Source organism: Nestor notabilis, unplaced genomic scaffold (assembly GCF_000696875.1).
Source record: "Nestor notabilis isolate BGI_N333 unplaced genomic scaffold, ASM69687v1 scaffold1954, whole genome shotgun sequence".
In the NCBI taxonomy this organism is placed as follows: Eukaryota; Metazoa; Chordata; class Aves; order Psittaciformes; family Psittacidae; genus Nestor; species Nestor notabilis.
The window spans coordinates 70725-94428 of NW_009926672.1; the positions used below are offsets into that span (position 1 = coordinate 70725).

At 45.0% G+C, this 23704-nt stretch overlaps 1 protein-coding gene across 1 annotated transcript in view; it reads left to right on the forward strand.

The window, feature by feature from the left end:
* The window catches only part of CCDC85C (coiled-coil domain containing 85C), a 43441-nt gene that overhangs the window by 8641 nt on the left and 11096 nt on the right, over positions 1-23704 (forward strand). The window contains exon 3 of the mRNA XM_010013633.1: positions 11715-11819. Within this exon, the coding sequence (XP_010011935.1) occupies positions 11715-11819 (105 nt within the window). The remainder of the gene's footprint in view (positions 1-11714; positions 11820-23704) is intronic.

The window sequence follows — 23704 nt, forward strand, 5'->3', positions numbered from 1 at the left end:
AGACAAATGTGAACTTGGCACAGACATGCACTCAGCAGGCAGTTTCTAGCATATTGTTCTGAAAACAAGGGGGAAAAACTGGATTGAAGAGAGCCTGAGACTCGTTAGTACTGTAAAGAACAACGATGTAAATGCTGTTCAGTGGAGAACTTGATCTCTTTCTGAAGAGCAGAGGACGGAGGAGAAAAAGAAATTGCCCACAGTGTGCTGGCTGGCTCCAGGAGAGTCCGAGTGCAATTTCCTCTCTTGTTTTATTGTCAGACACTTTTGTGCCAAGTCTGCCATTAGCAGATCCTGTTTGTTGAGTTGCCTTTTGGCTCTCAGAGCTGCTATAGGGTCTTAACATTTGGGCCTCTCCTTGAGTTGCGGCTACAGGGTTTTGTTGGGAGGCCATAGCTTGTGCCAGGAGCATTGCACATTCCACACAAAGCAGAACAAAATTACAAACCTGTCTTATTTCCCCAAAGTCTACCTACTGTTTGTGTGTGAGGAAGATAAGTGTAATTGCTTTAATTTAAGGTCTCACAAGGGAAATTGGATTTTTTTGTAATAGAAAGCAGCTCACACATGAAAGCTTTCCAGTTCATTTGGTCTCCGTTTAAACTCAGAGTACTGAAGGGGACATGCCCTAGGTTACTATATTACCGTTTTTATACGCTGTTGAAATGTTTAGCTGCATATTAATTTTAACTAATCAAAAAGGAGATGCATATTTGGGGACTAATCCAAATATTTCTTTGAAGTCAATGGCGAGTCTTTCTGTAGGACTCCATGCATTTTTGAGTACATCTCATGCAGAACCAGATTTTCATGGGGCCTTTCGTGAGAACACTCTCCAGACTTTTATTTAGGCCTGTAATTGTATTGCATTGCTTACATGTGTAAATGCAAAAGATGTTAACAGAATCCACCAAATGTAGCTTCCTTAGCTGTGGCAGCACTATGTCCAAGTGTGTTTCATTTCACCTCCTCCTTATATGGTTTAAAATGACAAGACTGATCTGACCAATTTGCTATCAAATAAATGGACCCGAGATTTAAGTATACAGTATGAATTTATTGAATAAAATGTGATTGGGTTTTTTTTCCCCCCAAGTAAGAGATGTACAGTTTTATAAAAGCAGTTCGAAGATGCTTCAGACTTGCATCCAAAGTACTTTCAAGCCCTTTAAGACAATAGAGTTCTTTCTCTTGACTTTGGACATCAGGGTCTTGGGCTGCTATCTACCGCAGTAAATATTCTCTTGGTATTCACCTCCTATTCACAGGTAGCAGCCTGTCTAAACAGCAGGATCGATGACAGAAATGAGCTTTTGCAACTTGTCATGAAAGCAGGGTGGTGTAGTGTGTGTTCTAGGGATTATCACCTGTGGAAATCAAGGGGTTTTTGCAAGAGTGTCACCTGGCACATATAAATAGAGTTCCCCAAGAACCTAGGAAATAAAAATTCAAGGAGTTCTGAATCCAGAAGTCAAATTACAGACAGAAACATACAATATTCATTGAATCTCAGGAATTTGAGATAACCATATCATTTCTTTCAACTGAGTCAAAATTTTCAAAGGACTGGAGCTGGATTTCTATGTGAGAGTGTGAGCGTGAGAGATGCACACATGCAAAACTCTGCCATGCCCCAGTTGTTTCTGTTTTGGGTAAGAAAGGACATTGGGTTTAATGAGGCTCAGTTTAACCTCCAGCTGTGAAGTGCAGGATTAGTCATATCCTATGCTTAAACAGCTTTGTAATAATTTCATGAGATTCCACTTTTTTCTGTATATGAAGACAGGGTCAGGGAAAAAACTCTTAACTGCAGTTAGATCAGGCAATGAAGAAGCAGCATTTTCTGTGTTTGTAATGTGTAGAGATGTTCAAAGTACACAGATTCTCAGTGATCAGTCCATCTGAGAAAGACTGAAAAATGTTTTAAGGGGAAACTAAACAATAGCTGCAGAGGCTTAAACCCAGATTTTTGCAGTAAGTTCAATACCAAGTTCTAGATCATCTCAAGAAAATCTCAGTGTCTGGTATGTGAAAACAACTTGGGGAAGTATGGGAAGGATGTTAATCACTCATTCCTTTGGAAAAAAAAAAAAAAAAGAGTCTTCACCCAAAACTATAAGTTTGTGACAAAATTTTCAGTTTTGTTTTGCTGTTCATGAAGCCAAAAATGCAAATTAAATCTTTGTAGGAGACTTTTAAAGAATATTCAAGCTATCGCATAAAAATTTGGACTGGCTGTAACTGATTCTTCTCGACTATCGGAGTCCTGGTTCAGTAGAGAGCTTTGAACATTTGAGTGGTCCTCCAGATGAGGGGCATTTGAGTGTCCATCCTGCCCTGAGTGCTGCCCAAAGGAAGAGAGAGCCGGCCAGCAGAGCCCTTGGCCAGCTTGGTCCCAGATTAGTTAAAGCCTAAAAGAGACCTCTTCTGATTTGTGAGAGGGGGATTCAGGTCTTTGCCTTCCTCATTCCCAGCTCTCTCATTTTATGGGATGTGGGGAGTGTCTTGAAGGCAGCCCCAGTGGTGTTGCTGTGGATGAGCTTTGGGGAGTAGATGTGGTGGTTCCCACTGCCCTTGTTCTTTGGAGTGCAGTTAACAGAAGAAAATGAATGGTGACTCCAGGAAATGGTCCAGTGAGTTTATTCGTGTATATCCACATCTGTATCTACTGATCTGGTGGAACTGGGGCAGCATTCCTTAGCTTCTTCATTGACATCCCTAATGAAGAGATTTATTTTGGTGCTAGTGAGCCATGGATGGGCTCCATTAGTCTGGGACTCTTAAACTCATTGCATACAAGCCACAGACCATATCAATGGTTATAGCTTTGTTTGGTTTTGTTAACTATTGAGCTGCATTTCTGCTTGGGGTATATGCTGTGATGCTTGAATCTTAGCTGCACCAGCCCATATTCTCTCTTGAGCAAAGCCTGCCAGTTGTGTGATTATAATCATGTACTGCAATTTGATTTGAGCTGATTATCTGAGTCTCCCATGAGTTATAGGATTGATCTTTCTCTGCTGATCTAAAACAAGAGGGAAAAAATACAGACTCTTGAATATTAACAGTGTACTAAAGTTCGCTACCACAGTTGCTACAGAGAATGAGAGGTTTGAAACTTGCACTGCTTTTATTGCCTGTACCCCACTGAGATACTAATAAAAATATTTTTCAAGGGTGGTTTTACATGGCAAAATCTGCTAAGCCTCTTACTGACTGTCTCCTGATACTTATTAAGCTTTTCCTGGTGTTAGCTCCCCTGACAATAGAGAATTTCACTTGTCACCATTGCAACCAGATGAAATCTGCTTCTTCAGCTTGTATGAATGCAGTGCATAATATGAGGAGAAGTAGCATAGGCAGAAGTGGGGATGCTTGTTCCTGCATTACGTTTGTGAACAGCTGATATCCAGCCATGGCACAACATCCAAAATGCACCCTTACAGCTCCCCATGCTGCTGCTGTGCAAGGGCTGTGCACGTGATTCTCAGGGTCATACCATTTCCAATTCCACGTGGAGGACTGAAAATGGCTTTACTGCTGAAGTTGGCTGAGGTTGTGCTCGTGACCTGCTGACTGAATACTGGAGAGAGAACTGGGACAATAGGTGTCTTGGCAGACTGTCGTCCTCTAAAGCCTTTGTTACCAGTCGAAGGAAGGATCCTTGGATGCGCTGCATGTACAACAGGAATATGAACCAGTGTGGAGCAATTTAATCTCTCCTGTTACAGAAAGCTCATATTATTACATGACATGGAAGATGTTAAATAGTTTTAATTTCATCCCTTTTTTTTTTTTTTATTTGCAGAGTTCTTTCAAAATCAAAGACGTTGATTTTTTATTGTGCTCTCGTGTGTAATTTCCAGCTTGCCTGGTAAATGCTGTTGAAGCTAATGGGACTCTTCACATATACTTAAAGTCAGATATGTGCTTTGCCGAGCTTATTTTTGCTTGAATATGTCTTGTAGTGATAACTGCAATTACTGAACCTTAATTCAATTATTTGCTAGCTTCGCACAGTGAAATTGCCCATCCCTCAACTTCCTGGTGCATGAAACCCTAAAACATGGACTAATGAGATAAGGAGGGAATCTTCGTGCAAGGTCATGTAGTGTGGGAGGTTTGCTAAGGCATGAGGCCGCCTGAAAGGGTCACTTGTGTGTGGTGCTGAGGTCAGAAGAAGCCAGGGCCATATCCCTGGTGCCTGTGTGAGACATGTGCAAGGCAGGCTCTTTGCAGCATCTCCTTCACAGTATTTCAGATGTGTTTCTTTGCTTTACCTGGGCAAAATACTGCTGCTTGCTGGGATTACTAAGGATATCTTGGGCCAGGTTGTTCTTACAGAATGGTGTATTCTGATAATGCCATTGAAGTCTGCAGGTATGGTAAAATATCTGAAGAAAAGTAAGTTGATCAAGCTTTAACAACTGTTTGTGGGGTCACAGTGCTCTAAACCAGGACAGTAAGATATTAATGTTTGTGTAGTTGATGATGGATTCTGCAAGACTTCATTCATTAATATGGGAAATGGGGTTGAAGTTCAAAGAGCAGTATTATCTCGTCAAGTACAGCATGTAAGATCAGCTTATTTTAGTCATTCTGTGGTAAAGATAGAGTTATTTCTAAGATTATAAAAGAATTTTTTTCTTCTGTGAAGTTTCCAAATGTATAATGATCTTCTGTTCCCTTCTAGCTGGCTGACTGCAACAGCTTGCCACGAAATTGCAGTAAGGTAGAGAGAGCTATTGCATCCACAAACAGCTTCTTTCTTGGATCTGGGGCTGCCTTTTAGTATTGCTGCTGGTTGGTTGGGGCTCTGAATGCTTGTACTTTCACATGCTAATGTTGGTGATTTCCATTTTTTAATCGTCTGAATCATATTAAATATGACTCTAAATTATTTTTTATTTCTCTCCGGTACTTGTGCAAAAGACATTGGTTAGTAATATCTGAGTTTTGACCAACTTCAAATCGTAGCCGTTCCTCTACCTGAAGAGAAGTTGGTACTTCTAGCTAAATTGCTGCAGGAAATAACAGGAAAGGATTTTGAGCTAAACCTTCCATTTAATTACCCAGTTGCAAACAATGGGTTGGTGAGTGTCAAAATTGAGGCAGTTTCAATTACTGGAACAATTATGGTTTAGAAAATTGTTGCTGGTAGGTTTAAGAATTTACATTACAGTGACAGGCAAGTAATTCAGGTAATGGGCAGTACAAGAGTCCATAAAGATGAAAGCAGCCTGGCACAGTGGACTGAAATAAAACCTTTCTCCTTCACAAGTACATATAATTACAAGCCAAGCAGAGTTTTCCAACCAAACCCCAAGATTTATGGGGTAAAACTAGCATATGAAGTAAGAATGACATTTTTTTTACATAGACTTTTTTCCGTAAAGCCCAGATCCTTACAGATTTACTTGGTCAGGTTCACCCTGATATTTAAATGACAACTAAAGGAAATCCTGTGCTTTGTGAAAGGGTGGAGCAGCCACTAAAAAATGGAAATTGCTTGTCACTCTGAGGGCTTGGGTGATGGTGTGGCATCTTCATTTGGCCAAAGAAAATCTTCTGGACTGGTGTCAATAAGGGTGTCTTCTGTTGCCAGTATTGAGTTCTTCACAGTATGCTTTTCCATCTAGTTGCACTTCATGTTAAGATACATAATTTCTTCTAACATTATGTTGAATAGCAGGTATAATATTAATACGTTTAAGTGGTGCGGTGTGTAACCCGCTGTCTCTTGAGATTAGTGCCACTGGCTCTGCACTGTGGGAAAACGACGCTGATTATTATAAACCTTCCAAAATGACAGTCCTCTGGGAAGTCTGCTGTCTGTGACTCACATATGGTTGATTCTCCTCTTCATTCTGGACACGTTTTTCCATCCCTATATAAAGGGACTCCCCAGAGGTAAACAGAAAGGGGATTTCTAGGACTCCTGGCCTTCAAATCGGTGCTTCGTTTTGTTTTTTTTTTTTTAAATGGCATGTAGACTGGGAGACAAAGCTTTCACAATGCAGGAGGTTACAAATGACTTACAAAGAGGTGTAGCAAGTATCATCTCAGGGACTCAGGCGTAGTCCTCAGGTGCCACCAGTGCCATCCCTGCTGCCTCCTGCCACGCAGCAGAAGGATACTAGGACTCTAGCAGCTCTTCATCACATCTGCCAAGCCTCCGTGGGTGCCTCGGGCACACTCAGTCATGGGATGCCCATGTGTAGACACCTGAATTACTCCCAGGTGACCCTGCAGCCCGTGGGGAGAAGGGAAGCTGTGGCCCTTGTAAAGGCTTTAATATTTTTCATGGCACAGGGTCAAACCCATCATTTATGATTAATGTTTTTAAAGCTCTGTTTTGCCTTCAGCTGTTACAACTTGCGCAAAAGGAGAAAATAGTGTTTTCAATTAAAGGCTACTTATGTAACAGCCCTGTTTTGAATGCTAATTCATGAATTACTTGTGTCGTTTTTTAATTTTCCTCGGTCACTTCAGCGCATAATTCAAATTGAAATAGTTCTGGGTTGTTTTCTAATCTCTCTCATGAATGTCGAGAAATATTTGCCAAGTAAATTTCTGTCTTTCTGTTCTTAATTTCTCTTAAGAGTGATCATTTTGTTACATCAGAGTATTTCAGAAATAAATCTTTGTCTTCTTTTTTCTCCCTTCCAGCAGAAGTAACACCAAAGGGTAACAGAAAAGATAATTTGTCTAACTTGTCTGTAAGTTTTCAACACTTTATCTTCACAGTTGGTTCAACATGGCCACAGCACTGCTCTGACTTTACTGGACAGAAACGGAAAGGAAAATAAATGTTTCTTCATAGTACTTTGACCTTAAAATACCACAAACTATCCATCTTCTTGTGTTATTTTCAAATTGAATCACTCAGCACATCAGGTCAAAAAGTCAGAGGCCACTGTTTCTTCTCCTTGCTATCAGGATAGAAAGCTTTGATAGGAACAAGTGTTGGCTGATTTTTTTAAAAATGTAATTTTTGGCTTTGGTAAGCAGCAAGACTTTAATTTCTGTCTCAGGAATTTAAAATGTTTCATTGTTTTTTATGGAAAGTACTTAACCACTTTCCATCTGTGTTAATCAGATTGCTTCTGGTTTCTAGACAGAGAAAAACTTGTGTTTGCAATCCATTTTTACTAAAAACCTGATTTGTTGATCCTATTATTTTCTCACTGATATGAGTAGGCAAAACTCCCTTCCCTGCCAGGAGGGGCTTATCTAGGTCCATTTCTTTCATAACAGGCTGACAAGAATCTTGGGTTTTGGTCCAAGAACAGCATCTTCTGGGGTCGCTTCAAGTTCTGCCTAGTTGAAAAATTTAGCAATAAATGTCTTGTCAGTGTTTCCAGATAATGAAGAGTTATTGTGTCTGAGTGACCGCTGTGGAGCTGTCAGCACTGGTAGTGTGTAGCGCAGGCTGGTGCTGAAGGTGAAGCCCTGGGTCTGCAGCTTTGTCCCTGTGCTCATCGGCTGGTAAAGGGAGGTGACACCACGTAGAGTGATGCTGAGGAGAGGTCCTGCACTTTTGTGCCATGGTAAAAGTTAGGAGATGCTTTCTTCTTCTTCTTCTTTCCTGTTACCTTCCCTTTTCCTTTTTTTCTTTTTTTTTTTTTTTTCCCCTGTTTCATTTAATATTTGGATGAAACTAGTGTTTAATAAAAATTCACTGTAAAAGAGCAAGAACTACTCTGGAGTAGTCAATGGGCAGTTGTTGGCATTTGCTGAGAACAAGTGAATTTCAGGTTATGCAAGCTGTAAATTTAATCAGGTTAAGTAAAGACTGACTGTGAGTCTCCTCAGCTTTCTCTTGGTCTCCTATTCTTGTGTCACTCCCACTCTCTCTGCTTCTTATCTCAGAAAACATTCCCAATAATAGTTCAGTCGAAACAGCACTCTCCTGTGGAGTTTTAGTTCAGATGAAGATGATTTTGCTCATAAATTCCCTGAAACTCCAGAAATGTGAAGTGATTTTACCTGAAGGGCAATTTATTATAGACATGTTGCCCATTAATTGAGATAATCTCCAACAATGATGATGAACAGAGATGATCAGGGATTTTGTACTTTTAAAATGCCATTCTGACAAGAAAGGCAATTTGGGATCCACTTACATCTCAGTAATGAAAATTGGGTAAGGTAATAAGAGATTTCATTTTGTGAATGAATTGACAATGCAAATACCAGGATTTTTAATTTAGGTTTAAGTGGAGTAATGGCTACTCATTCTGATGCATCATTAGTCATACTGCCTTCTAATGAGGGATTCGCTTTCTTTTCCTGGTTAGCTCTAACACTGATAGCAAAGCCCAGTGAATGCGTAAATGTTTACGGAGGTCTGATGAATACGTGTCACTGCAGCATTTTAATTTAAAACAGGAAGAAGAAGCGTTATGGTGAAGAAATACGCATTTGCTTTTCATGCAAGGAAAATAAATAGTGCAGGGCTGTGATTAGTAGGCTGTTGGAAAAAGTAACTAGATCTGAAACAAATTCTAGAAACTATAGAAGGAAAATTGTGTTGAGGGGAATGCTGGTGAAAGGGACTGGCTTTATGGCTGACAGTGGCAGGAAAAAGAGGTCCTTTGGCCATGTCCAACATGGATGTGTTACAAATAACAGCAGATGAAGATTTTTCTTGCACTACCAAACCCACCCCGTGCCCAAACACCTCATTCCTCTTCTGGGTAGATGTTTGTTCAGCATTTTTATTTCTTAGATGTCCTTTTTTTTCCCCTTCCCCCCCCCCCCCGCTTTTTTTTTTTGGTCTTTAATTGAGAGCTTGTTTTGATATTCGGTGAACTCAGTGGGAATCTTTCCATCAAATTGAATGCATTAGGTCAGATTCATAATCAGCAGTCACTGAAACAACCTAACAATAGTTTTGTCACACACAAGTGCACTGTCTTAAATGGGATTTGCTTAAGAAAAGCAATAGAACTAATCCATTATAAACACTTGTTATAGTCTTTAATTGAGAGCTTGTTTTGATATTCGGTGAACTCAGTGGGAATCTTTCCATCAAATTGAATGCATTAGGTCAGATTCATAATCAGCAGTCACTGAAACAACCTAACAATAGTTTTGTCACACACAAGTGCACTGTCTTAAATGGGATTTGCTTAAGAAAAGCAATAGAACTAATCCATTATAAACACTTGTTATAGCAGAGTTTTGACTGTATCTGTGTATTTACCAAAACAATTTCAACTGATTTAAGCCAAATTGAAATTAATGCAGACTCTTGCTCCAGGCAGGAGCATAGGGCAGTTAAATTAAATCAATTTAAACTAGTGTGTTTTTAGTTCCAGCAGGATGATGTTGTGCGTTGGTTAGACTTAGGTCCGGTTGCCTTACTTAGTTACTGCCTTATGCTAGGTGAGGTGTTTTGACTTTCTGTGGGGACAAGCCATACTGTGATGAAACACATGCTGCGTCTCTTGCCTACAGCAAGAGAACAAGTTTCTAGGTGGCAAACAAATGTCCACCAAATCTCTTTCTTGTGCCTGTTTCTACACTCCTGATGCCTCCTAGCATGTGATGTCTTGCAAGCCTCAGTGTGATTTGCAAAAGCCTAAGCAATCCAGGGCCTCTAAACACCGGTGAGGCAGTACCTGTTCTTCTGGAGCAGAGCCTTTGGGGAGATCGGTGACCTTTAGGGTCTCCAGCACAAAGCTACAACCTCACGTTTTCACTCTGCTGTTTTATTGTGCTTTTCCCTTGCTTGTGTAAGTGCCCATTCATTACAAATGTCAGGGAAGGGTGCCTGAGCTGACTAACTAAAGGAGTGGGTAGCAGAGTGTCAGGACCTCTCCAGGAGGTTGCCATCCCCCCGTGCACATACAATAGCGAATAAGAGGTTGCACAAAGCAGGGCAGTGGAATCGTAACCAGCCAGGGTAGAATCCTTTCAGGATAACCTCCAAGAGACCCCTACATATCATATGCCTGGGAAAATGCCAGTAAATGAAGAGTCTTCTCATCATCTTCCTTTGTGACCCACTAACCTTCCTTTGAAAGCATATACCTCCCAGGCACGGTGGGGGAAACTCAGTTTTGCAGCAGTCACATTTTAGCTTCATCAAGAGTTACCTCCTTCAGATCTTTCTCTTGACTTTGTGTTGTGAAATGTGAAAGAAATATAGGCCACGGTCGTCTTTGACGCCACCTTGTAAATTTAAGGGAATCCCAGACGTCCAATATGCTGAAGTCATTCTGTAACACTTGGCTCTATGTGAGGCATAATAGTCCCCAGCAGACTGGGTGATACAGGACTAACATCCTTTTCTCCTGATGGGTTTCTTGAAAACTGCCCTTTTCTTCACAGCTTGTAAAAGGAAAGTTGATAGGGTGAGTGCACCAGAATGGTTGTGAAAGCACTGGGTCATGCTTGATGTTTTAACCTAAGAAAACAACATTTTGAAATAAAACCAAAGCTGAACGTGTCCTAAAACAGGCCATGGAGCTACAAGAAAATGTTTTTGACACTGATAGAAAATGATCCAGTCTAAATGCACCAATTCTTCTCTGCTAAATGGGGGCAAGAAATAGAAATTAACTTTCTCTATTTCCAGAGAGCTATGCACTGCCAGAGTCCCCAAAGTCTTGGTTATGGTCAGGCCTTTGGGGTTACTGAGGGGTTTTTAAATACAATTGAGCTGATTTATGAGATTTCCTGTTAAATTTTATTGCACCAGTGGCTTTTCTTTGGTTCTTTTGAAGTAGAAAACATCATTTCTGCAGCAAATGCAAGTCAAAAGTCTTAATGGAGCATAAAAATCTGAAAGGTCATGATTTTATAGCTTTGAAATAGAGGACAGTGCACTGCTTTATACTCTTAAAAACATGAAAAGTTAATGAGGATGTTTATCGGTAATGAAAAGACATAAGCATCTCCCGGACCTTTGATTTTGGCTACTTGTATATTGGCTTTTTAAGGGTGTACTTTTATAAATAAGAAACTCTTCTCGTTTCTAGGACTGGCCTGCCTCAGAACCACAGAGAGAACTGACAACATGAGGCAGAACCTTTGTCCCAGGGAGATTATTCAGTACTCTTAACACTCAGTGCTGACTCTTCCTTTGAGCACAGACTATTGATTGCATTTGTCTGGTTTCTAGGGTCACACAGACTACCTCTGTTTATTTGGCTTTGTTTAAGACCTGTGGGGGCATGCAAATTTTAACCAAATAAGAAACTGTTCCTGTGACACATTTTGCAGGCTTAGGTGGATCGCAGTAGCAGTGTTTACAAACTCTCCTTGCTTTCCACATGCAGATGATTGGAACAGTGTATGGTGTTTTAAAATTAAAAATCTAGAAAAATGTCTCCTGGTGGATTTCTTCTGTGGATCTTGATTTAATCTGAAGTCTTAAAAATATTTTTTTCCATTTGCATGTTAACAAATGTTTTTAATGAAACGTGGGAACTTAGGCAAAATGAAAAAGCCTTCTTGCTGTATCAGCTAATGGAGTAGACCTTGAATGCTTCGCCTCCAACTGCTTGCAAATGTTTTCTCCAGGTGTGGGCATGGAAAAAGCATTTAATCACACTGTTCACTGTCCCTGCTGTGGCAGGGAGAAGTAACGGGAGCAGGTCACAGGACAGAAGTGGTCATGGAAAAAAACAATACAGCAGGAGTGGCACAGCTTTCCTTCTTCTGGTTAATACAGACTACCCTGTTTTCTGTTGTTGTCTTTGCAGCAGTCCAGCACGGGGGACCTGAGGACTCTGAGGAAAGGGTTGTCTCCGTACCACTCTGAGTCACAGCTCTCATCACTGCCGCAGTACCAAGATGCCCTGCAAAACGTAAGAAACGTTTCCTTACCTATACACACAGAGCCATGGGCTTCCCCGAAAGTGGGCATGGCTGGAGGGGAGCTCTCCCAGCTGAGAATTCACCCTGAAACCAGTGGTACAGATGTGCAGCTGAAACCCGCAGCTGTGGGGAGGATGGAGAGCCCCTGGAAGTACTGGTCTTTACCTGAGTTTGGACCATCAGCTTCCCAGCATAGGTTTTTCAGTTAGCTGGTGGTCACTGTTGTGCATCTTTTGAAGCAAGGGTGAGTCTTGCTATACCTGCCGCTCCTTCTTTGTCAGTGCTCTGTATGCCTGCTGTCAAAAAGCTGGTCATGGATGAAACAAAAGATGGTTTGCCAAGTGTCTGGCAGTGCGTGGTCAGGGTTGCTTTAGCAATAAAGTTCTTATGACTTTAGTTACAGGTTTTTCTGTATCATGAATGAGGTTTATTTTTCCTGAGATTTGCCTGCATTGCTTCTTCTCAAACAACAGAGGAATTTTGATTAAAGCCTCTTGCAAAAGTTGGATACTGTGCTGCTGTGCCAGGGCTCCTCCTGCACAGGCATGGCTGAGGAGGCTGACCCCTGCCAGGCAGTTGTCTTCCAGGTGTTTTCGTGACTGCCTGAGACACTGCATTTGCGTGGTGACACTGTTTTCCAGGCTGCAGGAAAAGTATGGATGCAGTCAGGGAGCCCTGCTGTGAGTCTCGTGAACGTGAGCAGCAGCCTGATGGCAGCACAGACAGGGGACCTCCCTGCTGCCCTGTGTCTTCTGGTCCATGCCCAGGGCACTGGTCAGCAGAGCTGCAGGTGCTGTAGGACCAGTTGTACATTGGCTGCCTGCTTGGGTAAAAGCCGTTCTGTGGATTTAGTGTGCCTCTTAGAGCTATAAAACATTGGGTAGTAACAATTTAAGATAGTTTGCATAAATAAGACTCTCTGAAAGCAGAGCCCCTTTCTACCCCATAGAGGGAGACCCTCCAGCCAAAAAAAATGTACAGAGCCACACAGATGATATGGAAGACTGTGACTGAATATACCATTTTCTAACTTTGTGCCCCATATATGAAGTCAGGAGACTTTATAGAGAGGGCAGAGAGAGATTAGCCTCGAGGTGTTTGGCTGTGCCAGTGCCTTACAGTTTTGGGGGTGTTGCTTCACTTCCCTTGTGCTTGGGCTTCTGATCCCCAGCTTGGTTCCAGACACAATTTTATGTTCATCTTGTGGGTCAGGCTGGGGTATAGCCAGCAGCTTCCGTGAGGAGCTGCCACAGGAGCCGTGCCAGGGCTGGGAGCTGGCAGGGGACTTCTCTACCTGAGCACTGGCCCCCGCAGCTCACCAGGGCTGTGTGAGGGCTGGTGGCAGATGGTGCTGCCTGCTGGAGCCCTTCCTGGCCACTTGTCCCTGCTTTCCCTCCTTCCTCAAGGAAGAGGTGGCACCTGGCATTTATGGAGAGGCCCAGGTGCTGTGTGACACTCACCTTCATCTGTTACCCTGGCTGTGTTCTGCCTTATTTGTGGGAAGATGATAGATTAAAAACAAAACCAGCTCTGGATCCCAATCCTCATCATCTGGGATACTTACATAGCCATTTGTCTACCTATTCCTACCAAAATCCCTTTGGTTTGTGGCTTGACATGATGTATTGTTTTTGTGAGGAAGAATAGCAATCACAAATTCATGCAGGTGCCTGTGAATGTCCCAGGCATGTCCCAGAAAGTGGACACTAAGATATACCTGACTTTCTCTGCAGCCTTGTTTTTTTTGACAGCAGGCATGAGTTTGTGAGAAATCGTTCCTCTTTGTGCTTGCACAGGCTTCACACATGTGAGTGATGGTCGATTGGTGTTGGCTCCAGAGCTGTCACATCCATTCAGGGTCTCATCATCGTCACTGCCAGCGCAGCTATTTGGGGAAGTTCCTCAGCGCATCCCTCACTGTCACACAGTTTGCACTTAGGCACCACTCCAGCTCCCTCAGGCCCTGATGTACCTCAGTTAATGAAACAATTTGGTGTTTCCAGTGGATCCTGGGTCATGGACACCCGTGCACGCTCAAGATGCATAATCAAGACAGTTGCAATCTGTGCACTGTTTAATCAGTGGCGCATTGTTCAGATGGAGGATTATAGATTTGCTCTGTGGGTCTGCAGCAGTTACCAAATATCCAGGAAAAGCAGTCCCAGTGGATCAGTTCTGACCTACAGGCCCCTGGCCATTGCGAGGGAAGGTGTGACATGCATGTTAGCTTGAACTGAGAGCAGGCTGGTCGAACTCACCAGCCCTGGGAACTGCAAACCAGAGTCATCTTGTGGTGTAGCAAAGGCTCCCTGTGTCGTTTGGAGGATGAAGGTGGTTCCCCTGGGCTTGGACTCTGGGTGAGGCATAAGAGGAGGTGACAACAAGTAACTCCCTGTGGGATCAGTGATTCCCCTGGGATGAGAAGGGCAGGCTCCAGGGCAGGCTGGTTGTGCTGACTTCATCTTTCCCATAGCTGGCAGCCTCCAGACCTGCTCAGCCTTGAGTGAGATGATGCCCAGGTGTGGCAGCTGATCTTGAGGTACCTGTAAGCAGTGCACTGCTGAGGACCCAGTAGCCTGGTGTTGAGGAGGACCTGGTGTCTGGGTGGTGTGGTTTAACCCCAGCTGGCAACTGAGCACCACCCAGCCGCTCACCCAGTCTCCCCTGGTGGGATGGGGAAGAGTGTCAGAAGAGTAAAAGTGACAAAACACGTGGGCTGAGATAGAGAGACAGTTTAATAGGTAAAGCAAAAGATGTGCATGCAAGCAGAGCAAACCAAGGAATTCATTCACCACTTCCCATCAGCTGGCAGGTGTTCATCATCCCCAGGAAAGCAGGGCTCCATCATGTGTGATGGTTACTTGGCAAAACAAATGCCATCATTCTGAATGTGTCCCCTTCCTCCTTCTTCTCCCAACTTTATATGCTGAGCTTGACACCATATGGTATGGAACATCCCTTTGGTCAGTAGAGGTCAGCTGTCCTGGCTGTGTCCCTTCCCAACTCCTTGTGTACACCCAGCCACCCGCTGGTGGGGTGGTGTGAGGAGCAGACCTTGACTCTGCGTAAGCACTGCTCAGCAATAACCAAAACATCCCTGTGCTATCAACACTATTTCCAGCACAAATCCAAAATGCAGCCCCATACTAGGTACTGTGAAGAAAATGAACTCTACCCCAGCCAAAACCAGGACACTGGGTGTCAGCAATGGAAATGGTCCCAGAGCATCCTTGGAGGGCTTGTGCTTCCAGCTGCTATTTGCCAGGCTGTTGCTATGTCTTCAGTACTTTGTTTCTCCATGGTAGCTAGAACAGACATTTTTCATCCGTGTTGCATTCATGTCTTACCTGCAGTGCGTGTGTTCCCGTCGTGGCCGCTCCATGTGGATGCGGCAACACTTGGGATGAGTTACTGCACTCAGATTAGCAGCCCTTTGATTTACCGCAGGAAGCTGTTGGAAGAGCAACAGGTCAGATGTGCGTGTGGCTTGAGAGCATAGAGAGGGTGATGCTCAGTCTGTCCTGGAGACTCTTCCAGATCAGAGCTGTTCTGGAGTTTAACAGTACCAGATGCGAGTTACCGACTTCCCATTTCATTTGTTGCCGTTGTCCAAGGAGTCTGGATTGCCCGATCATATGGTCTCACCTCTGGTTAGTGAGATGGAAATTACATCTCAGTAACACTGAGGGGCTTAGGAGAGTAATGCTGTGTTTGGGTGATTGCCACTGGAGGAGAAGAGGAGCCCTGTTGGTGCAGTGCTGTGAATCAGGACTGGGAGCCATGCCTGCCACCGTGGAGGGACTCTTCTCTGCAAACATATGTTCCTTCTTTTCACCTCACCATGCCTCAATATTTCCCTTGAAGGAACTGGGTGGGAAATCACTCATTCCAGAGCATGGTTTTCAGGCAGTTCTTTACTATTAAGCTAAATACCACTAAGTGCTCCACGATCCTCCAAGGGTAGACACTAAAAGGTGATGTTTAATTTTTGGAACAGTGTAGTGTTGCTGGAGGGTTCGCTTATTTCTTTTGTGGGCTTTCTGCAGCTCCATTTGAATGATGACTGGAAGATGGAGTTGTCCACACTCAGTGTCAGCTCTCACATCTCTCTTTCTCTGGAAAGACACCTTATGCAGTACTTAACTGTTGGTCACGTCTAATTATTGCTGAGTTACGATTCTGACATGGGGAGAATGTATGGTGAAAAAGGAAACTCCCCGTCCACAGCAGTAAGGTCTTATTTTGTTACTAATAGTCATGTTTCTGCAATTCATTTTCTAAGAGGTGGAATCTCGGCTGCTGAATTCTGGGGCATGAGATCCCTGTAGCACAGTTAAGGATGAATGTGGTGGCTGAGGCATGTTCCAGAGCGTGCATCTCTGTCTCTTCTGTGCTCCCTTTGGCCTCTTGGGTGCTCTGGCTGCCTACCTGGATACACGGTCCCTGCAGACCTCCACGTTCCTGCCTGCTGCCCCAGGCATGTCTCAGTGCCCAGGCATGGGCAGGTGGCCTGAGGGCTGCTCATGTTCCTATGGTTGAAGGTACCTTCACCTTGAAAAGCTTATAAGCCAGCTGCCTGAGGGAGCCATTTATGCACATTGGCATAAAACACCATTCAACAAACCTGTTACTACAGTCAGAGCTAGCCTGTCTGGCTTAGACTTTAAATTTACTACTAGCTTTTGTGTGATTTATAATAGGAATCCTGCCTTTGGTGGGAGTAACTGTAGAGGTTTGTAATGGAAACATTAAGATTAGTGTGGATGGAGTGTGAATGGAAAAGTATGTATGAAAACGCCAGGAGGAATACTACTAGAGCAAGGGATGCAGGGATGGCCTGTGCTGATGACCAAAGACACAACTGACAGCAAACAAATGGATAAACATGGCAGGATGTGTGGTTTGTGTCAGGACCGAGAGGTCTGTGCTGTGATAAGGCCACAGCACAGATGGCTCATCACTAGAAGACCTATTCCCTGATAACAGGAGGAAGGTTACACTGTGATGTGCCATGCGCTTCCTGTCATTCCAAGAGGAAGTCTTAGATAAGGTGCCCAAAATGAGGGAGAAGCAACAGGCAGCAGCTTTCTATGGGTTTATGGTGGGTGAGTAAAGCAAGATGCTGAGATAAGGGTCAGCCTGTAATAACCATTGACTCCTAAAGCATGTGAAAAATGTGTCCAAACCCCAGGTCTTTGCTATCAATGAGGATGGATGCCAGAGCTGTCATTAGGATTTGCCGGTGTGTGTCCCTTGTCCTCTGTGTCACACACAGTGACCCTGACCACGCCATGTGGACATCCATCTACCTTTTGGTGAAAGCGTAAGCATGAGTTTGTAGGTGTCTGGGTGTGAGTGACACATTAGAGAAATAAGTTTTATGTTAAAAGAAATATCACTTTCCCCCTCCTTAAGTGTTCGCACTGAGTTTGTGCTGTGGTAGTTTTCTGTGTGACCCCTTGCTGAGGAGCAGGAGTGCCCAAGGGTGCCCTGGCAGATGCAGGAGGACATGTCTTCTCAGAAGAATGTGGCTGCGGCCCAAGCCTGGTCTCAGGTCTCACTGGGGGACCTAGAACAAGTCTTCTAGTCCCTTACTCAGTCTGCTTGGCAGTAAATCTGTTCCTCTCAGGAAGGAGAACTGAGGCGGGTGCTACAGGTGGTGGCTGGAGGAAGGGACCTGTGCTCACCTGGGGTCTGGAGCTGGGAGTCCCCAGGGAAAGCGAGGGTTGAGCAAAGCTCCCTCTTCTGAGAAGACAGAGGTGATCGTGCCCATGCTCAGCCTTTGTATACGTCCCTAGGGACTGCAAGAAGTATTTCCAGAAAAAAGTGAGGTTTCCATTAGGGTATTCAAAGCCACATCTCTCAGGAGGCTGATTTAGACTACAGCCCAGGCTGGGAAGAGGCAATTTTGTTTTCCTCCCTGAATCTACCCCAAACCCAGCAAGGTCCATAGGAAAACATGAAGAAGTAGGCAGGACAAGCAGAGAGCACTCAACTGAGGGCTGCCAAGTCCCTGACTTGCTGGCACTGCCTCTTGTGCCTTTTCTGCGGTGCCTGTTTCATGCAGGATGCAAGGCCTGGGTAATAGCTCTGGCTGCCCAGCTGCAGCTCTGACTTCCTGGTCTCCTATCCTTGATTCCCACCATGCTGTCACAACCAGTCGCGTCTTGTAGCTGTGCCTTGTAGAGATACTTGGGAGAAGTGTATTCCATTTTGCCAGATGGCATGCATACTATTACAAAAACAAACCCGAATGTCTGTGGTCCGTAGGTGTAAAGAAAAGTCATTAGATGGGGTGGGAAGGGATGATGGAGTGGGAAGGAGCCTCCTTGGCTGACGCACTGGCTGTTTCCTGAGCAGAGCGGCAGTGAAGGGGGTGGTTTGAGGACACGTAGCCGTTAAATCCCAGCCCCAGTGACAGTCATGTCTCTTCCTTTTGACTGGAAAGATGGTGGTCTCCATTCTCTTTCATACAAGGGCTAAGGCAGAAGAAAACCCAAGAAGGTGACTTGGTATCTCTCCCTCAGCTGCCTGTAGAGGAAGGACCAAGCTGGCCCCTGTGCCAGCCTTCTGTCGGCAAGGAGATGTGGCTGCGGCCCAAGCCTGGTCTCAGGTCTCACTGGGGGACCTAGAACAAATCTTCTAGTCCCTTACTCAGCCTGCCTGGCAGTAGATCTGTTCCTCTCAGGAAGGAGAACTGGATTGTCTCCTTAAAGCCAACCTGACTTATAAAATCGAGTTTAAAATAGCCACTGCTCCCTTTGTGGTGCCCAGGAAGCGCATCCAGAAGAGCAAGGGGAACCCTGTGGGCATTGGTGCCCTTGCAGAGTCACCTGGAGCCCTGGGGACCTCAGTGTGGCCCCAAGGTGTCCCTGCACAGCACAGGGACCCTGTCACCACCAGCATGCAGCCCCCAGCCGCTGGCCGCAGGGATCCCCAGGCTGCCTGGTGCCTGTGGCATCCCTGGGCCCGCTCTTTACAGCTTCAGCATTGTGTCACGGCCTCTCGAAATGCCTTCAGCCCCAAGCCCATCCTGTGCAGCACACCGATGGTCCCCTGCCTTCTCCCATCCATGTGCCTCATCCCTGTGTCTGTCAGTTGAGCTGAGTGCTGCCAGCATGTGTCAGAGGATGACTCCAGGCCTGTTTCTCTCCTTCCAGTGGTGACGGCCACAGTTCCTTTTCAGGCAGGAGGAGACAATGATCGAGGAGCATGGCAGAAGGCAGCTCCTTCCCACCAGCGTCACCAATACCACCAGGATGCTGTTAGGCAGACAAAGGGAGAGATTCAAGGCAGCCGTTTTGCTGCTGCGGCAACAACATCTGTGGAAGGAAAGTAAAATGAAAGGTTTGTCAGGATTTGCAGCCCGGGGAGTGCTATTGTGAAGCTTCAGAGTGTATTACCCGCAGCTGAGAACAAGCTGATCCATTTTGGAAGGCAGCTGCCCTTCATCAGCAGTTATTGCAGCAGCTCTGAGCAGTGGGTGGCTTTTTTCCCCATGGCAGCCAACCGGCACAAAGTTTGTCAATGGCAAAGTTTTGGGATTTGATGAGCAAAAGAAGCACTGACAAGCTGTACCCATAATCTGCCCTTACAGGTGACTGCAGGAGGTGAGAAAAAGTTATCCGCTTTGAGGATCTGCTGTAGGTTCTCATGCTCACTTGTTGCATGCATTTGTGTGGGGCTGGCAATGGGTCAGGAGAGAGATAGGGGCACAGCAGATCTGTCCTCTGCCCCAGGCCTAGGAGGAGGCAATGGCCAGGGCAACCAAGCTGAAATGGAGACCTGGAGGGGCAGTACAGGCATGCACGGGTATCACTCCCTGTCTGCATGGCATCTTGCAACCACCCAAAGGCTTTCACCTGCACCACCCCCAAAAGAGGTTTGCTTCAAATCAGGAAAGTCTCAAAAATACCCACTTTTTCCTTCTGAAATCAGATGTGCTTGATGTTCCTTTATTAAAAGAACAACCACCTCTCAAAATACGCTGAGAGTGCCCCTGTGAGTCGGTCAGAGTTAGTGCACTTTGTGAGTACAGCATGGGCTCACTGTGTCTGTCAGACTTCTTGTTTGCTTGTATCAGGTAGTTACAGGCTGAAGTTGCTCTGAATATGTCATGTGTGTAATAGTGTCATAATCCAAGGGGGCAGTTGGAGCTGTCAGTGGGGCTTTTTAACAGGACTGGAGCTGCAATGCTATGAACAGACACCCTTCCTGTTTGTAGATGGGATCCAGTTGCAAACAATGTCCTGACTTTGTTTATTCTGTCTTGGGCAGTCCCTGAAATCTTCCCTTTCCTTTGGTGCCCCAGCACAGCCCATACAGCCAGCGCTGTGTCATGCCTGCCAGGGAGAAGAGCTGTTCTGTTGTTGGATGTCCTTGATGTTTATGCTCAGAAAGCAATGAAACAGTTAAATTGTTTCTTTATTAATCAAAACGGCCATGTGAACCCCTAAATAGAAACCCTTGAATTCAGCAGTGGCCATGAAGATGCGGGACATGGTGGCTGAGCCATACAGACAGGCTCCGCCTGGCTCCTGTGTGGACCCAGTAGTTAATGCATGGATTTGAATGTTTACATGAGCAGCTGCTCTCCATGATTAAAGGCTGCAAATTAAGTAATGCCAAAGGAGATTAGCATCTGCAATAGAGTCCCTTGATTTGATAGGGAAGATGCTAATACAGAGTCCTGATGGCTCCTGCACTCACTCCCGCCAGTGGCCAGGACCCACGTTGTGCTGGGAAGCCAGTGTCTGTCTGCAGGGTCCCCGCCATGTTCCTTCTCCCGTGCCTGGTGACAGGGTGTCAAGCACTCGCAGCTGCAAGGCAGCCCGCTGTGACTTTGGGAACACAGGGCTGAGCAGCCATTTGAGTGCGCAAGAGGGGAGCAGGTGGTTTGTTTGGAGCTGGATGCTGGCAGGCTTTCTGCACAGTAGGCATGGAGTAACAATAACCAAGTGTCATCATCGGTTTGGGTCATCTACCAGGCAGACTGGACACATAAGGGACCTGAGTACTCCCTAGCTCTGCCGAGGGTGTCCTGCGCTCAAGCATGAGAGGTCTTGCATCACCTGCAGCAGGGTGGAGCCAGTGCTGGTTGCTTCTTTGTGCATCTGGGAAATCTTGCAGTCAGTGGGAAGCCCTGGGGCTGCTGCCGGGGTACTTTCAGCTAGCCTTGTCCCTCTGGGGCCACGAGAGGAGCCAGACCTTTCAGGAGCACCACGTGTGGTGGCAATGGCAGAGCTGCCGTGGGCATGAAAAGATGCAACAAGGACGGAAGGCGCTTCAAAGGAAGAGAGGGTGAAACATCAGCCCAGAGCCATGTCACACTTCAGTGCTGCACGGCTCCATCGCTTTGTTTCAGCCATTAACACCCCTGCAGCTGCAAGGCAGAGGAGAATGGGAAACATGGCCCAGGCTGCAAAACGGTGGGGGTGCGATCTGCCTTTGCGGGGCCCAGGGAAGTTCTCCAGCTGGTGGTAATGGGAGGTATTTTTGTGTGTGCCATCTCCTGGGGATGCCACTCATCTCTGCGTGATGGCACATTTCTCTTTCTGAATGGACTGTCTGTGTGAGCCCGGAGCTTGCCCTTGGTGCTGTCTGTGCTACATTTCTGATGGGACACCATGCTTCAGGCTTCAGTGCATTCCCTGCAAGGGTCTGGGGATGCTTCTTCCATGCCAGAGTGGCCTCGTGCTCTCAGTTTTGCTTCTCGTTTTCCTGCTCTGCCCCCCAGCACTGCCTCTGGCTGGAGCTGCTTCCAGGAACTTTATAAACTTGATAGCCAGAAGAACCATTCACAAAGCCAAAATATGCTGGGCTCCCATTCTGCCAGCATGCCAAGGCTGGGATTTGCAGTCAGACATGGCACCTTTCCTTGTTAACTGCCCAGCTCTGCTACCTGTTTTCCACATGGCTGTGGGTATACTGCTGCCTCCTGCTTGTCCCTTAATTTAATTGTTCCTAATTTACAGAGCAGTGTCGGCACCTTTATTTGTGTAAAACACCTGGATGGTGACAAGGTGCTAAGGAAGGGTCCAAGTATAATTCAAGCCTGGTAAGCAGGCTGCAAACAAAACCATGGCAAGATAAATAGATCTGCCTGGGAATTTCATTGTCTGACCCGGCCTGCCTGTAATGTAATTTTCCTTGTTCTGTCTTGGCAATAAAAACTTCACAGTGTCTGATATGACTCCATTTAGTTTTAATGTTGTCTGAGGAATGCCATTAGAAAAGTGTAGGTTATTTAATCGGGTTTGAATCCTAAATGTCTGCTTGTTTTTTGAAATGATAGACAAAAATTAATAGAAGGAAACAAGATGTGAGGTTCAGAAGCATTAACACTTGCTCATATGCTCTGTGTTGGTCTGAAGCATCCTCACTGCCTGGTCTGTGACTGTTAGGTGAAGTAAAATCAGCATGATCTTCTCCTCTGGGTTTTGAAACAGTCTTTTGCAGTCTTTCTGCAGATCAGGAATAGCTCTCTCAGAGCAGAGGTAGGAAAGGATGTCATTAAAAGACAGAATATAATTGAGCAGAAAGAGATTGAAAACTGATGGCAGGACTAAGGTCTCATGTCTTTTCAGATCCCAAGAGGAATCAAGAAGAAATTGTTTATCGCAACTTCTTTGTTCCTTTTTGAGATTTCCAACCCAAAACCTCTAAAACAGCAGACACCTGTCATCCCCAGTTAGGCTCTTTTCTTTTTGGGTTCCAAAGCATTCCCACTGTTATTAAGAAATGTTTCATATTTTAAGCCTTACTTTGCCTCTCTGGAGGTGTGTTATTATCAGGAGTTCCTAGCATGCCCTATTACAGAAAGTCCTATCAATTTTGTTCCTCCAAACATGCAGGAATAGGGTATTGATGGTGGTACTTGTCAGCATGTGTGCTGGACCACATCCCATGCAAACAGATAGAGCCAGCAAGGACTCATTAGGCAACTTGGTCTTAGACATTGGCAATGCCATCTGTGGCTTGATACAGAGCAGCAGATGTTCTTCAGCACCTGCAGGTTAAGGCCTCTGTTCTTCATTTTTTGTGTCAGATTAAAAAGGATCATTGGCAGTATTTGTGGTCTTTGGATTTTCTTTCCCACGTAAGTGCTGTTGCTTTACTGATTGTCTTTGGGTTCTGGGCTGGAGCAGTGAGTGGGGATAGCTTGATTTTGATTTGTTTTCTGCTTTGGATTTGAGGTTGTCACCAGGTCAAGTATCATTTTTAGCAATAGAGAACTGGGGGATTTATCCCCTATGTATAGCATATTACTTCAAGGATGCTCTGGTATGAGAGACTGCAGCGTTACTCTCCTTTCTTAGTCTGTTAATCAGACAGCTAGACTGTGAATCTCCTTACTGACTTGGAGATTGATCCAAAAGCTCAGCAGGCTCCAGTGAGAGGTTTCTGGGAGGGTCTCAGACAGAACTGGACTTCTCTGGTGGAGTTGTGGTTTGAGCATGCACGATGTGGGGCTGGCATGATGGGGATGGGAGCTGATCCTAAGTGACACTGTAGCTGCCTGTTGGTGAAACAGAAAGTGGTGTATGATGCAGTTCTACCCAGCTGACCATTCGACACCACAATATAGATACACAGTTGTTTCCTTTTGAATGACGAGTTCATTGTGTAAGTGATGAGTTAAGCAAACTTCTGTTCTTGTCTCTGCTGCTGTAAACTTGGAGCAGCTCTGAAGCTAGTTGGGCCAAAGGGAATAAAGAAACTTTGAGTTCTGAAATGACCCAGCTTCTCATTCTGCTGAGCTTCAGCCTCAGCAGAACGAGAAAAATTATCAAGTTGATATTTCTCAACAACTTTATTATTAATGTAGTGTCATCCTTTTCGTGACTTCTGAGCTGTCTTTTAGCGCTATTCATTT